The sequence below is a fragment of the Cariama cristata genome, unplaced genomic scaffold (assembly GCF_000690535.1).
Source record: "Cariama cristata isolate BGI_N322 unplaced genomic scaffold, ASM69053v1 scaffold5549, whole genome shotgun sequence".
Classification (NCBI taxonomy): domain Eukaryota; kingdom Metazoa; phylum Chordata; class Aves; order Cariamiformes; family Cariamidae; genus Cariama; species Cariama cristata.
In genome coordinates this window covers 74,927-92,191 of record NW_009633939.1, presented here as the reverse complement: position 1 = coordinate 92,191, position 17,265 = coordinate 74,927, and the positions used below count along the sequence as shown (strand labels likewise).

The window sequence follows — 17,265 nt, the reverse complement described above, 5'->3', positions numbered from 1 at the left end:
TATTGAGAAAGACCTCAAAAATATGTTATCCTTTCAAGTTCAAGACAGCATTCAGTTCTTTTTTCCCCTCAAGAACAAAAGAGGGGTTTTGTTCTCTGGGCAAATTACAAGCACCAAAAATCCACTAGGTGTATGTTCTGGAGAACACAAGAACAGGTAAAACACTATCTTTACCCTTCAGACTTCTGAGTAACAAAGGGGAAAAAAGTGTTTTCAAAAATCATGTTAATTGAAAGAAACCTGCAAAAGGAATACTTTAGTTCAAAATCCACATTGTTTCTGATTAGAAGGTAGCGTGTAAAACATGCAGTCTTATATCTTGTTCACCAAGGGCATAAAGCCACATATGAATCATGTTCATACAAAAGAAGGTATTTGCAAAAATTTGCTAAATTTAGTAATTACTTTTAAACTTCTGTCTTGGAGGAACCCTTCTTTTATGAGCCTGGAAGATGGTAAAATCTTACTAAATAAATCAGTAATTATCCAATATGAAACTGAAAATAGATCTAGTTTGTTTTCAAGTCCAGAGTTAGAATCACAGAACACTTGAGGTTTGAAGGGACCTCTGTAGATTATCTAGTCAACTTACGCTCAGTGGTGTTCATGTTATAGGAATATTACTAACATAGAAAAAATTTCCTTTTAACATCTCAGAATTAGACAGAAAACATGATCGTACTTTTTTTTTCTGCAATAGCAAAACGTGACTATTGGTGCCCCACGACATTACAGTGCTACACAAAAATTCAACCAATTGTACAATTCATCCAGAAACAGAATTTCATTAAAACATGAAATCTTAATCGTACTTAATACCTTCCTATTGTGATAATTAAATCTACTATGGTCAAAATCTGACACTCTACTATCTATTTTGTTGCTGCAAATCAGTAGTGATTCCAAAAAAGTCAATGGATGTATGACAGTGTACATTGGTATAGATGAGACATGAGGGTCCATAAAGATGACCTCACCAGGGAAAGGACTTAGGCCCAAGTCTCCAGGCCCAGAAGTGTATACACACCCTTAAATCCCACAGAAATTAGTGAAGACAAGGATCTTTGTGCTTTTGAACATGCAAAATCTTTTCAGCTCTTCTCTTCTGAAACTTGTAGAGTACTAACACATACTTGAAATCCAAATTTTCTACATGCAAAGTTATTTGAGCCAATGACAAATTCTCAAGGCAAAAGGATTAAAAAAAGACAGAAGAAACAAAAATAATGAAAGAGGGACAGGGAATCACTCACGGTAGCCTGCTGCTTTTCTGCTTTCTCAGCTGCCTCATTAAGCTGCTTTTGAAAGGCCTCCTGAAGAGATTTCATTTCTTCCCTAGTTTGTTGAAAACACAGAACAAAAACTTCATCAAAACTGTCCATTAAGAAATGATTCTTTAGGTTGAAGAAAAGGCACCTTTAATTATTCAGAGTAACAGACAGATGTACTGTGTCTATGAGTCTTGCTAATAAAATCATAACGACTCCATGAACTATAGTGCCAATGCAAGAGAAAAATTATCTATGATGGAAATCGGCCACCTTTTACATACTGAATAGCCTGCTGTGCAAAACATCTGCCAGTGTATAATTTCTAGCAAAAAGGATTGGCACCAAAAAAGTGAGGAAAGTGGGCTACTGAAAATGCATCAAAATGGAATGATACTATTATCAATAAGAACTAGTTTATACCTGCTTTAAAATAAATAAATAAATAATAGTCTGATAAGATTCAACCTTCACCTGGCTCTTTCTAGAGACAAGCAACACAAAATTCAGAAGAAGATACTGGCATACAAGAAAAAAAGAAACAAAACCAAGAGGATAATTGCTTGGGTTGGAATTTATTTGAAACCGAAAAAACCCCTTTGCTTTACTGAAACAGAGAATTTCTCCAGATTGCGAGAACAGTGATGGGCTGAGATCCTCTGCTGGCCACCTCTTTCTACCCACAGCATATGACACACTTTGGAGCTGTGGCAAATTAGAAGACTTACATATTTCAGAACAGTTGAAAACTTTTTCAGGGCTGTTGCTTGCATGGATAAACCTTCTCAGAAGACTAACACAGAACTGGGTTTACACACAGATAATAACTTAGCCCAATGAAAACTAAACTGGAATGGAAATCATCTAGTTCATGTAAGAACAGAACTTGTCAGCTGCTGGATCATCTTTCTTGTTAGTCAATACTTCTACTACTTTTAGTAATGTTGATGACACTAGAACAGAACAGATTTAATTGAAACGACAATTGAGCAGCACAAAACCGATGTGCCATCAGCATAGTACAGCTCTCTCATTGTACAAACAGACATGATCATTTCAAAGCGCTAATGGCACACAGAAAGAATAAAACTTGAGGCTTCGTAGTAAGTTAGCAAGTTTTACTTGCAACTTGAGAAGTACTGAAGATTTTACACAAAAGGGATTAAAAAAAAATCTAATTTGAAGTCAGCAGAACTACATTTACTTACACAAGTTGAGATTCTAGCATTCTAAACTTTACTGTGTTATCCATGATTGCAGAAAATGATCAGAGTAGTGGTCACACACCAAACCCATTTCATGTTTATCAAAAGACAGATCATAAGATTATTATTGGGATGTATTTGGAATTTTCATTCAAATAAAATAGATTTAAGCATAACACTATGTTGACTTTTCTTCACTTACCGAGATGAAGTACAGCCTGAGGCTTTTGGCAAATAAGCTGTAACCCTTCCTTAGTGAAATTCTATGAGGGAGATTCCCTAGCACATTTTTTAACACCTCCTCCTTATACTGAACTTCCACATCTCTCTGGAAATGAAATCCAGTAAGCCTGTAAACAGCTGTCAAGTACCCGCAGTAGCTCCAAGGCATTTTCTTGGAGTATATTGTAAAAGCCTTTTATTTTCTGAAGGAGGGTGAGGGCTGCTCAGCAGCATATCGCACTGATCCAGGGTCTACCTCTGGAAACTGCTATTCTGCAGTACAGTCAATAGCTGAATCCCTTAGAAGCAAAAGTCAACATGTACTTTTGGGTGGACCTTAAGAGACTTTAAGGGGTGGTTTAAGGAGGAGATCAAGAAGAACACTTGTAGTATGTAGTACAATTTTCCCTTAGTAGACTTAATTTTCCCCATCTGCAACTAAGATCTATTTACTAAAGAGTTCGTTAAGTCTTTTAGTCAATTAATCTCTCTATTTCATAAAAGCTGCACAACAATCAAATCACTACAAAACCACAGTCATGTATGAAGGATGGAGTCCATGACAAGTGCAGCCAAGACATATACCTTCAGTTGCACCCAAGAGATATAACATGTAAGTGTTTAAACGGGACATTATCTGAAGTCTTGCTTTCAGCATTTAATAGATTTGTCTGGAATACCTGAAAGATCCTTATGTATCCGATCCTTGTCTATCACAGTAAAAATAGTTCCATAATACAATACCCATAGAAGTTCTTAATTTGTTACGTATTGAAGAACTGAAGGTGATTTTAACACAAGCCTTCTCTATAGCAATGCAATTTCATATGTACTTTAATCAAATACAGCATCAGCAATAAGACGGTCACAGGATTTAAGTATTGCATTTCTAACAATGAAAAAAGTATGAATTTTATTAAGTTTTTTAATAATTTTTTTGGTAAGGAAAAATATGAAGTATAAATTATATAATATTTTTTCAGTGAAAGTGACCCTTATATTAGTCATGTTACCTTGTTATTAAAAGTGTATTGATGTTGCTATTTGCTGGTCCCAATTCCAAGAGTTAAGAGAAGCAGAACAACGAGAGTTACTTGTGATGAAGCACTAGGGGACTTGAGAGTAAGGGCTAGGCTGGGAACTTGCATTCCCAGTCATGGAAACTCATTATTTCTCAAGTGCTCAATGGATCATTTGAAGTGAATACTTCTCTCTCCTCCTAACTGCTTTCCTCACAGATATCTAGTGCAAGTATTTCTACGTTTGCCAATGACTAGTGATTTTGAATGTCTACATGCATTAATTAAGAGGCCTGAATATCACCATCTTCAAATTCAGAGATTGAGATACTTTAATAATTTAATTAACTGGGCATTATCAGCCACCAGTAATTTTCTAAAACTTCTGGTTTTATTCTTTTTAAGAGAAAACATAAAGGCTAAACCTTCCTGAGAAATTCAAAATCCCTTTCTTTAGCAGATATCTCACTACAGCATTTTAATATCTTTTCCTAGCCTATGTCCAATATCACCAAATATAAAATTTGTTTCCAAAACAGCATTACCTGCCCTTATTTTACTGTTATAATCAGCAGACTCTGGAATACAATACTGTTTATAGATTAAAGGAAAGACAGAATTTCCTGGTCTGACAGTTTTCAGTCTGGAAACAGAAAGAAAAGGGAGGAGGTGGGGTCTTACCTTTGCTTTTGGCCCAGTTCCAGAAGCTTCTGCACATCATTTTTGGCTGATGCTTCATCATTTTTCAAAGACTGATAGCAAAGGAAGAACTCTTATTACCAAAGAGATCTTTAATATTATGCACCTGTGAAATGATTCATTTGGTCCTCTTTCACAAAATGCTCCCAGTGAATTACAGATATTACCACTTGCAAGAAATGAAGGAATAGCCTGACTTTTCTTTTACCATAACTCGCAGAGCTAACTGTACACAGCTGTTTTTCAAATAAAACAAGTAGATTTAGAAACAAACAAATCACTAAAAGCGTTAAAATTGTATGACAAAGATAAATGTGTACAGAGGATCATACTACAGCTCTTTGCCTATATCTGGATGTCTTCAGTGTTGAGTCTAGAATATGTCATAGTGTAATCTTGCTAAATACTACCTTCAGCTGTGCTGCATAAGAAATTCCATTCCAAAATAACTTTGTTACAAGGAAAAGCCATTGCTCTAGAAAGTAAGAAGAAAACTTCTACAATAATAGAATGGTAAAGCACTTGGGGAAAAAAAAAAAGAAGAAAAAAAGAAAGATTCAAGAGTTCACATTAACTAGAACCAGAGAAGTCTGGAACATAAGACAATATAACAATAATATAACATAGCACAGTACCAATTTTCTCTGAACAGATATAGGGATTCTACTCCTTATATTTTTCTCATCTAGCTTACATCAACATGAAGATCAGAATGCAATGCCAGAAAGATACTGTCCTTTAAGGTAGCATGAAATATAGAGACAAATCTCAGCTGATAATGAGTCTGACTCTCTCTTCACCAGACCAACAGACTATATCTGGAAAAGACAGGCATGCTCTTAAATTAATATCTGGTGATTTCAGGACCTCAAATCCAGAGCAGGATTTTTCATCTACTTTTCACTCTAAGGAGCTGATTTGACTCCAGAGTAAATCTGACGATTGCCCTTTCAGCCTGCCCGTGATACCCAAAAGTTAAATGCAGAGGTGTCTTGGCTCTAGTTGCAGGCTCATCTAGCACAATCTGTCAGCTAAACTTGTAAAGCAATACCCTGCGGTAAATCCAGTCAGTCTGTGTAGATGGCACGTCAGGAAGGTAAAGTGAGCAGCTAAACTAGGCTGAGTATATGTAACTCATGAGCAAAGATGCTACCCACAACAGCAAAGGAAATCCTTTATAGCAGCTGGCAGGACAAATATGTGGTAACTCCACTAAGACAGCTTATTCTTTTTTGTTCCTTTTTTTTTGTTCTACTATGCTCTATTTTCACATTTTCTTTATTTTTTTAAGTGTACAAAGGGCTCAACTCATTAGGATTATGTTTTCCGTAAAAACATTGAGTTTGTTAAGTACAAGATCAACAAAATAATAATTATTCACATATTTAAAAAAAAGAAACTCATATTTTTTGTAATAAACAGATACCAATATGAAAAAGTCAAGGTAAGTAATCCTACAGCAACCAAGACAGAACCTAACCTGGAGGTTTACTTTAATTCCCTCAAGTTCTTTAGAAGTCTTCGAGAGTTGACGAAGAATATTGCTCCTTTCCTTAAAGACTTCTTTCAGTTGTCTTTCCAGTTCTTCATAGCCCTGTCTAACACAGAAAATAAAAGCATGAGATCTTCTCAAAACATTACTCAATGCATTTGAAAACAGTGTTAGTTCATCCAATTGAATTAATTCCAACACTCTTTAGAGATTCCAAATTGGAGTGTGCCCCCCTGTTGACCTATATAATAATTTCTCCCAACACAGATAAATAGAGTTTTATATGTCAAAATGTTGTGCTACATCTAAGTATGCAAATCATCAGACTGAAACACTGCAAATGGTGTATTGGCTGTGATGAACAGGAGACAGAAAGGATGTATTTAACGTAAGTGATGGTACATAATGTGAGATTTTTTTTGTTTTAAAAGATATTCCACCCAAAAAAAAACAAGCAAAACTTTGAAACTATGAAGTTTTGTGACATCCAGTAATTTGAGGGAAGGATGATTCGGATCTATTCTAACTTTGTAAAGTTTATTTCATTCCACATTTTCTCCTCACTTAAATCTCCTTACAGTATAAACTAGAACTGACAAATATGCCAAGAGTAATCAAACCTAATTATTAATGAATGGATTAAGTCAAAATATTAAATCTTTTCCAAAATTGTAATTTTTACTTGAAGTGTAACTATACATTTTAAATTTTCTGTAAAATCCACAATGAAATAAATCCAGTGCATACTGTTTTAGGTTGAATGAAATACAGATCCAACTCTCGTACTCCATTTCAGGAAAAAAGCAAGCACTGCAGTTAATTCTAAAACAACATACTTTTTCATTTAAAGTCATCATTTTGAGGAAGACTGATCAGTGAATTAAAACAGCTATTCGTTCTACAACTTAATTTTATTTTTTACCTCCTTGCTATACCTCTAGTTCTAAGAAGAGGGAAAAAAGAACCTCAGTTCTGCAACACATCAATACTATTTTTTCAATCAGATCCAAGACCTCGAATTTACACAGGAATCTTAACACTCCTTTAATGGATTTTGAATACATACTTTAGCAAAGAAACTCAGTAAAGCAAATTAAATGTACTATCCAATATCAGTCCTATCTATTTTAGCAATAGACAGCCACGAAATATGATAGATTTATGAAAAAAAAATTATTCTATATTAAACAATAGTTTGGATACCTAGAAAAGATTAAAGTGGATAAAATGTCTCTTTCATCAACACAAGACTTTAGGTAAAGAATTGTAACATTATGTCAAAGTTTCAGCAATAATTATATTCAGCTTTGACAGAATGTTCCAAATTAAAAAGTGTAGAGTTCTTTGAGTTTGCATGTCTAGTGAAACACAAAACATCTCCAATTCCTGCTTGCTGCTGCAAAATAAGAACTGAGATGTTTTGGTCTGCAACGTATCACCCAACACTTTCAGTGAAGATCTTCAAGCATGATTGCTAGGTCAACCATTTAACTTTACAGTAGAAGTTCCCTTTCAGAGGAAAGTTGAAACAGAAAAGAGGAGAGAGATACTCCCTGTGTGTCGTGTCCCCCTCCTCCAAAAAAAAAAAAAAAATTGTTACATTTTCCCAGGATAGTAAAATAAAACCTACAATCTTTCTAATACATTGTTTAGCTGGTAGATAAAAAGCTCAGCTGCCAGTAAAATATTTTATTCTCTTGATAAGTTTTTCTTTTTCTTTCAATATGTGGATGAACTTTATTGAAATAAACTATGGTTTCAGACTATTTTGATTACGTTCATCCACCAGAGGTAAGGAAAAACTGCAGATTTAGTGGGGGAACAAGAAGTATCTCTGAGAATGACTGTAAGATGACATGGCGTGAAGTCAACGTAAGGAGATAATGCCAGGACTCAGCTATGCTTACTTACTAGTAACTAAACAGCACTCATAAATAATCCAGTTATCCTTGATATGGATAACTAATATAATCAAAAATAAATTATCTCAAATAGTGGTCACAGAGTCAAACCCATCACGGGTTTACAGGAAAATCTGTATGCCAAGATTATGAACCTTCCAGAATTTAGCATTATTTACATGGAGGGTTTGGTTCAAATTTTTTTATCAAACTGAATGAAAGAACCTATATGAAATTAAATCTAACTAGTGCTAGAATATCTGATAAATATTAGCATTCTAATCATTACATGCAACGTAAATAAAATCTCCTGCATTAAGTTTTATACAGAAACACCTATAGTTTTTTTTGTTACCACTCCAGCTATGCATAATTTTAAACAAGGTATACATCACTCTAAAAGAGCTGACTCATCTCAGCAGTAACAAAATTACGTGTAACCAGCCTGACAAGCTTCAGAGAATACTCTCATTTTAATTTGCCAGTGAACAGAGGTCAAGGAGGAATTTCCCCTGCTAAAGTAACCAGGTAGTTTCAATAAGGTCATTACTTCCATTCCTCTTTAAGCATCACAAAAAGTGTGTTAGGCATGATGGTCTCTTTTGCCATTGAAATATCGTGCTTTCATTTTAAAAAAAAAATTACCTGCAAGTGGTAACACTCTATTTTAAGATTGCTTTAAAGCAACACTCCCACTCCAGTTCAGCTTGAGCATTTAAAGGCAATCTGTCCCCAGCAGCCAATTGTGCTGCTCCATGGGAATTCAGCTGGAACAGGTTTCACTCCATTGTCTTGTAAATACTGATACATATCAATTTGCATAAACTAGGACATTTCCCAAATTTTGAAATTAAATTTAATATAAACTATACATGCACTTATATTTTCCTTCATATTACCTTTCACAACACACTGGGCAGGGAGGAGCAGACAAAAAGACAACAACCAACTTACCACAGTGAGTGACAAAAAAACCAAACCCTCAGAATTATTAGAAGATAATTAAAAAAGGGGAAAGAAGAATGAAGATACAAGACATAGCTATCAGATCTATTAACTAGTAGGTCCTCAAAGGTTTTTAATTCTGGGCAATGTTATCTCTGATATCAAGCTTTGATTCTTGTCCAAGAACAGTGCCTATATATTTGAGGACCATAAAATTCACCTCTGCAGTCATGTGGTAACCAACAAACCCTCAGATTAGTCCATCTGTTTTGGTCACCTCAACTTCTACGTTGTGAACTTGCATCATTTAGACCAACAAAGTGCAATTTAAATGAAAAAAAGGTAAATTTATAAATACAGTGATCACGAATCAGTCAGATTATTCAAGAACTCTCATATTCTCACACAAAACCAAATATATCTGCACTTCTACACTTCCTTAATATTAATAGGATTCTCGGGATTGGGTTTAAGGAAAGATCCATGGTCAATTGATTTTCTTATTCTTTCCTTCTTGAATTCTAAATAACCAAATTTTAGTCTCTTGCGTATTTGATAAGCACTCTTTGGAAGGTTTCACAAACATATATGCGATATAGTTATAAGTATGTATAGGCAGGCCATTCTAGAAGTCAAGTCACTTTTCCACATCAGCACACCTATACTCTGCAGCTGTGCTATTATACAAAAAGTACAGTGTATTTTCTGAAACTAATGTTAGATTAATTTCCATCATGAGATAGTAATATTTCTTTCATATTTGAAAACACATCAATTACAAAATACATAATCACAAATACAGAATTTTGTCCTGATGAATATCAGCAAATTCCTCTGAATTTGAGTAACTAACAAGAAGATTATTTGTCTAATTAAGAAAAAAACTGCAAGATGTAAAGCAATTGCACCATATATCAACAAGTCTTAACCAGCATAGTTCCTCTGAAGTCAGAGAAGATTTAAACTGAAAGAACACCTAATCTGTATCTAGCTATCTGCTTGAATGAAGTATATGGGTCTTTAAGAAAGATAGCATCATCCCTCACTATGTGTGAGAAAGCAAGAGAAGGAACTTTAGTAGGAAAACAGTAAAATCTTAAACTGAATGACCAGTTATGTTGGTGTGGAGGGAAAGTGAATTCTTGCAGTTTATGCTGAACTTGGATGCCACTTTTGTACCACAGGACAATTCTGGAAGAAGCTGACTCAGTGAATGTGACATGTCACCACTGTACCACCCTGCCATAAACACTATGAAATCCCAGTGACTTTCTGAAATCTTCAGATCTTCAAAAACCATCAGGGTTCTCTACTCATTTTGCAGTAAAATTATGTGGCCAACGTAAATTAAACCCATTCCTAAGAAACCCACTATGTAATTATACACAGATTGAATCTGTTCTCTGAATATTAAGTTACACCAGTTACACCATTCTGCGAAATAAAGTGTCATTATCAGCATATCCACCTGGGATTAAAATGAATATTTATCATTTTAGCACATGAATGTGCTTTTGAAAATGTTCATTATAAACCGGAAAAATTTAGCAATACTGTGCATGTTAAGGTCATCTGTAGTACAGTAATTGCAAGTTGTTTTGCTTTTACCATCAGCCTATTGATGTAGCGTCAGTGTAAATTCCAATATAATTTGTTTTTGAGGGAATGACATTCACTTATAGTTTTAAGCTTAGCCAGCTGTTTTCACTCTTCTATTATTCTTACTGACATGATTTAATAGATTATAGTAAGCATTTCAACAGATTCTGATTTTCAGTATGCAACAGAGAGAAATAACTAGTAACTAGAAAGACTTGTGTCCCAGAGATCAATCCACCTCTGACTGTTATTTCCTTAAATATTGGAAGTTCAGCTTTTAGTCTTCACAATAAGGATTGAGTTCATTTCTCACTGAATAATACATACTATATCAGGACAAAGTAAAATTGATTTTGCTTTCCCACTAGGTTTACAAAGCCTGTCTTTGAAATAAAAGTTTTATAAAGATTTCAATTATTTATGGTACACAAATGTTCCTGACTGAAAAAAAACCAAAACCAACCCTTAAAACAAAACAGAACATTGGAATACAATCTGCAGTTTAAGACAAACTTAAATAGATGTTTCTTTCAGCAAATCTGTTGTCAGTCATATTCTTTAAGTCACCCTTTTGAAAAAAAAAAATTTCTGCTCTTATTGCAATTAATAGTTTAGGGCATTCTACTGTAAATCCTAAGAAAATTAGGTAAGATGATGAGAAGGTCACAGCCTCATGGGTTTGGATAAATTTTTTAAAGTGGCAATAACTAAGAGTATACTGCGTACCTTTTCGTGCATCATAAACAGTAAATACTGCTTACATTGTACACTTGCAAAGTGCATGATTGCCTTCAAAAGCAATCTTTTGAAGATATTCTTTGTGGCACATGTGTAACGTGAATATGGTTTACATTCAAGTGAGAAAAACTCACAATTCTAAATCAACATATCTGGAAGTTGAAGATAAGAATCTTATAAATTACTTCCATCTCATGTGTTTATTTTACAATTTTAAATGATAACAGAGCATTGTAATGCTGCTTTTTCTCTCTTTCTAAATATGAACATCTTTTATCTAGAAATTCAGTAGGAGGGAAGTAAGTCATTAATGATCAAACAGAATGATCAGGTTTTCTAAATAAAGTATGCAATACACAGTATAAATAATTACAGTCTGTACATATATATAATGTATTATAACAGTATCCAACCTGAGTTTCAACTACTTTTATCTGATTTCAGTTAATTCTGAATTAACAATTACATTTGGAAAAAAAATCATAAAAGCATTAGGTTGATCAGCAGATAAGCTCTTGCTGAAATCCAGGCCTTTGTCAGATACAACCATTCCCCATACTCAAATGGTATTTAATTACATGTTTTGTACTTGGGCATTACCTAAACACCATGTTTCAGACTTTGGTGGGGGGAGGTGGCAGGAAGGAAGAAAAATGGACAACTTGAGCGTTTACAGTGAGATGAGGAAAATTTTTATTTATCTGATGTTCATAATTTATGCAAAATATTTGGTTGGAATGTTTCATCCCTACCTATTGAGAACAACGTTAAGATCTTGTGGTCCAGGCTTGTTTTATTATCAGTTCAAATACAAATCACATTGTCACTATGTACATGACTATAGCAGGTTATGACCTCTTAAGTAGACTTAAGTGCCTGACCTGTTCTAACTTTAATAGCCTACAAAATGGTAGCAGTGCTAGTGCATTTTATTTGGTTTCTACATAGATAGCAGCTATAGAATCAGGCCCTTTGCATCTATTTCCTCTTATTTTTTTAATGCACTCATCATAAATAAACCAAAATAATCTAGCAGCTTTTTGGCAGACATTTGGCTGTGTAGAATCAATGACTCATCAGGGAAAAGATGCAACTGTCAGTTCCAATCAATGAGTAAAGGAGCAAAAGGAAATTTCTGAAAACTTGCAGCTGGCGGAGATACCCAGCCCCAGGAAATGAAACAGCAAGTTGAATCATCATGAATAACGTGATACTGAAAATAACGACCTAAAGAAAGAACCAGCTTGTATTCATCCACTGAAAAGTGCACAGGCCACAAAAGCGGAGTTAACATCATGAGGAAGGGCTGTACAAAACACCCTGTGACTGATCACACAGAAAAATAACTCTTCCTCCCAAACATACAGATAGATGTGTTGAGACTTTTTTCTTCTTCAAGCTATCATTCAGCAGGCACTTTTCTAGAACAATGAATCCTTATTGGATTTACACAATTATAATACAGAACAGATATCTTCTGAAAAGGAAGTTATTAAATGCTTTACAATTATTCAAACATACACTGCATAAATATGAACTTGTCCTCTGTATGTAGAGTTGACTTTTTACATCAGTTCTGCAGGATTTAGTCTTTAACAGAAAATTCATTCACACCAAAATCATTTTTTTTCTGATAGCTAACATTACCCTTTTCAGTTCTGATATTCTTCATCATTTATGTCCACAATACTGCCGTTCATTTGATTTTCTACTGAACACCAAAAACTTGTGACTATGACCTCGATGTTATGACCCTTAAATACAGTACCGTTACACTAGTCTCCTCAGATAACCAGCAAGGATTTTTTCCAACATTTCTTACAATAAAGTCAGGTTAACATTTCTGTCTCAGCTGGTTCAGCTAGTTATATAATTTAATCTCATAGTTGTTTTGGAATTTTATATTTAATTCTGCTGTTCAATAAAGAAAAGAACCTACTAATGTCATGACATCTATAGGAAATTTCACTCTCTAAGCTGTTATCTCAGTTGATATAAAATTGAAGTATTTCTACTTTACTTGACAAAACTGTCAATGGATATCCTCTGAAAGTCCATTTCATTGTTTAATAACTTAGTTTAGTAAAGTTCACTGATCAGCTATAATCAAGTTTTAGAAGTGGAAGTTGCAAATTTTTTTTTGTTAACCCAGAGGTAATAAGATGAGAAAATTAGTCCCAGATCATTTGATTCTATATACATAACCATGCACACACACACATGATGTATACATATATAAAAGTGCACACAAATGAGACATATCAACCTAGGGCTAATACGTTTCTAGGCAGACACATGCCACAGGAATATACTTTTTAAATTCAAGCTGGAATCCTGCAGTCATGCTAAGATGATGCATAGTGAGATCACCCGGCAGTATGATCCAGATTTGCCAAAGTACACTGAACATTTCTACTGGCTGTGGAAAGGCAAACAACACGGTGTAAGGTTAGCTACTTAAATTAACTTCCTCTATTTTATTTTTAAAAATAAATGTGACTTGTCTTAATGATAAGCCACCCACTTTGTGTCATGTGGCACTTGTCAAAAATCTAATCTAAGTTAGATTTATTGCATTAATAAACCACATCACAATTTTTTTAAATATATGCCAAAGCAGGTTCACCTACAGCAAATTGCGCAGGATTGCGTCCAGGTGGGTTTTCAGTATCTCCAGAGAAGGAGACTTAATTCTGCACAAAAGTGAATAAACAGTCTGTTCAGTATAATTCTTCCTCTCCTTTCACATACTCTGGTGTTAATTTAATTAACTCTAGATCGTTACAAAAAACAAACATTAATGTTTTTCAACTGAAGAAATTAAAAACCTCTCCATTTGATTAAAATTGTTGCAGACATTCTTGCAGAAATTTAGAAAGTCAAGAAGAAAAAGTTTATTGAATATTGTATCATCTTCTCCTGCTGAGATCTTACTCTTCTCTGTTGTACAGTTAATAGTGTTTCAGCCCTTTATGTTTCACAACGGCTCAAAGCCTTGGAACTTCTATGACCACCTCTGGGAGGTATTTCCACAGACTACAAAAATCAGAATATTAAAAAAAAAAGTTCCCTGACTTTCAGCTTATATTTTCCCTTTTTTCATTTTTTTCCCTGAATCCTGGGAACTTGTGCCAACAAATCTGTCACATCCGATTTTATTGTCTCCTTTTTCTCCTTCATGGTGCCATGGATTAAAATGTGCTACGCACATAAAGAGTAAGGATAACATCATGGTTGGAAAGGCATCAAATGTAAACAACTTATTTTCTTATTATGTTTTGTAGGAAAGTCATATGGCTAGTTTAATACTTAGACTTTTGTTTATGCACTTTGACATCTGAGATTAAGGAATATCACCAGTAGCAGAGTTCTATCTGCTACTGAAACTGGCTGACATGGAATGACTGAGTGTATTCAGTTATAATCAGAGAATGGTAGGTTCAGAAGATGACTTTTTAAAGGAAACACAGTAGGAATATTCTGTTTTACCTAGCAGAAGGATTTCTGGATAATTGTTTTGCTTGGTCTGGCACAAAATGAGAAAAGTGAAACCCAAGCTTCTTATAATGCCTAAGTCACCCACTCGGCAATTCTGTTAGCAGGTCTGTCCTTGTACCTGCTCTTCACTCCTTTATTGTGGCATTAGAACAATAAGCAGAATAGACAGAAACAATTGTATAGTTCATTTTCTGCCAGAAAGGATAACTTTGAACAATTTACCATTAAATTTGTCTTTATCAAACTACCTGTAACCTTATTCACCCCACTGTGAAAACAGATTATCTCAAGATACTGTTATCCTGTTCTTGTACAAAACTACGCATGCTGCAACTCATTTCCTTAGGATCTTTAATACATTAAAAAATAATTGAAATAATTCTTTGTTACTTTTTTGTTTGTATTGGCATAACAACGATGCTGTTCCACTGACACATTCAGGATGCCTTATTCACTTCTGATTATATAACTTACAAAAATTATTTTCTACATCTTGAACTTTGTCATCACTAGACTTCAAACACTTGCTTAAAATACTCATAAAGTCTAATTATGTATAAGTGCTGTTCTGGATAAAAATCCATGTTCTTATAAGCTGTACTTAACTCGAGGCCGCCAGTCTATTGAGAACAATTGAATTTGGTTTTGTTGCTACTATATTAGGCATTTTTCTTGAATTGTACATATGTAGTGCATTTCCATTTTAAATACAATGAAACAGTAGCCTCAAAATGCATTGCTTGTAGGGTCATATATTGACCAACCAACCAAAACTGTGATCTTTACTTTCACCATAATTTCACTCCATTCGTATTTCTGAATGTGATATGATCATCAGGTAAAAAAAGAAAGGAAAGACCAAAGACAGGCAAACTGAACAGAAAAATACAGCTGTATCTGCTAAGGATCAAGGTATGGTCCCATAGGAGAGAATGCGGATTGCCGAAAGACAGAAGTAGGACAAAAGTCATCAAGTGGAAAACAAGATACAGAAGCAGCAGAAAATAAATACAAAGTTCTGAAAAGCAAATTGAAATCTAAAAGAGAGTCAGAAATATCTGAAGAGCTCAAAAGAACTGGCAAGTCCTCGGAAAGCAATGAGGAGGGCTAAATGAAGTCCACTGCTGTGTCTCTGACTCCTTAACAACAAAATACTGCTTTCAGCAGAATTTAGGTCAGGGAAATTTGGAGTAACAAAACATAAAACAACTAGTGAATACAAATTATGAGGAATAGACACAAGTACCTGGGAAAAAAGAGAATCTGCCATTTCAAATAGATCTTAATTTCTGAAACATCAAAGAGAAATGCTGAAAACAAAAAAAAAGAAAATAGGTAGATTTTAAAGAACAAGAAATGCAAAATAAATGAAAGGGACATAAAAGCAAAATTATTTCTGTAATGCTTGCCAAAACATTGCAAATTTGTGTAAGAGAGATATAATCCTCTCAAATTCAACCACAGAAAGTTATCCAGAAATCACAGAAAACACAGAAAACATTGCAATATATCACAATATCTACTTTGTCACTCTCCTTTCAACACATGATATACAGAGCTGTGTATATTATTTCAACACTTCTTTATCCTGTGAAATGCTTCTTTTTGTTTCCTGCAAAAATGTACTGAAACTCAAGTTTTAAAAAAAAAAGTCATACTTAGTAAGTTAAGTAACAGCTGCTATTCCCCTTGGACCAACACCTAAAACCATTTTGAAATACCTAAAACCATATTGATTTTTCTCTTTATGAAGTCTGTATGAAGTTACTCTTCATATAATTAACCTTAATAAAATGTAATCATCTAATAAAAACTGCCTGTGATATTTATAGTTTGTCGATTCATCAGTAATAGATCTGAAAAAACAGAATAACGTGTGAATGGATAGACTCCAATGAATAATGTGATAGAAAAGATCACTAAAACAGGCATGCCTTACTTTTATACATTAGGTCTATTTATACATTTTCTTCTAAGACTAATTTGTAGTTCCAAAAACTTGGAATTAAAATTTTATGTTTATAATAGAAATTTTAGGGTAGTAGGAATTACACTTAATAATCACCATGTCATCCATCCATTCTGAAACTTATTTTACTAGTGTGTAGGACTTTGGTGAGATTTCGATCAATTCTTAATGAAATGTTTAGTGGTTTTCACTTAACACTTCTATTTCAGAAAATACTTGAAGTCTATGAGTAAACATTCAGGCAATTTGCTCCCTTCTTTCCCTCAGTGTTCCCACTGTGTTCACCTCTCCAGTGCCTAAAGTACTTAACAAGCATGATTTTTTTTGTTGTTGGATTTTCATCTACCATTTTAGTATCTGAATAATCCAGAACATGACTGGGTCATTTTTTTTCACTGGAGTAAACATCCTTAGTGAACAGACAAGAATGTCACAAGAAGAAAAGGAACACCAGGTGATGAGATACTATTAATTTCAATTTATTAACTGGACTAAGCAAAGAACCGACTGTGCTAGGTCAAGCTTCATACTCACAGTCACATCTACACCCCATACATTTGCCTGAGATGCACCCCAATTGCCACTCCAATGAGGAGACACTTGCTCCAAAGGGTCTCAGTGTTGTGCACCAGGTGGTAGATGGACACCAACGTGTGATGGTTCCCCCTCCCCTTTTTACACTGCTTCCCTCTCTGCCTCTGCTGCTGGTT

The 17,265-nt window shown here is 34.3% G+C and overlaps 1 protein-coding gene across 1 annotated transcript in view; it reads right to left on the bottom strand.

Moving 5' to 3' along the window:
• LUZP2 (leucine zipper protein 2) overlaps positions 1–17,265 on the bottom strand; it is a gene marked incomplete at its 3' end in the record, with an annotated part of 130,807 nt that overhangs the window by 38,623 nt on the left and 74,919 nt on the right. The window contains exons 2-4 of the mRNA XM_009706957.1: positions 5,894–6,011; positions 4,396–4,466; positions 1,254–1,335 (exon numbers count right to left, since the gene is read on the bottom strand). Of these exons, the coding sequence (XP_009705259.1) occupies positions 1,254–1,335; positions 4,396–4,466; positions 5,894–6,011 (271 nt within the window). The remainder of the gene's footprint in view (positions 1–1,253; positions 1,336–4,395; positions 4,467–5,893; positions 6,012–17,265) is intronic.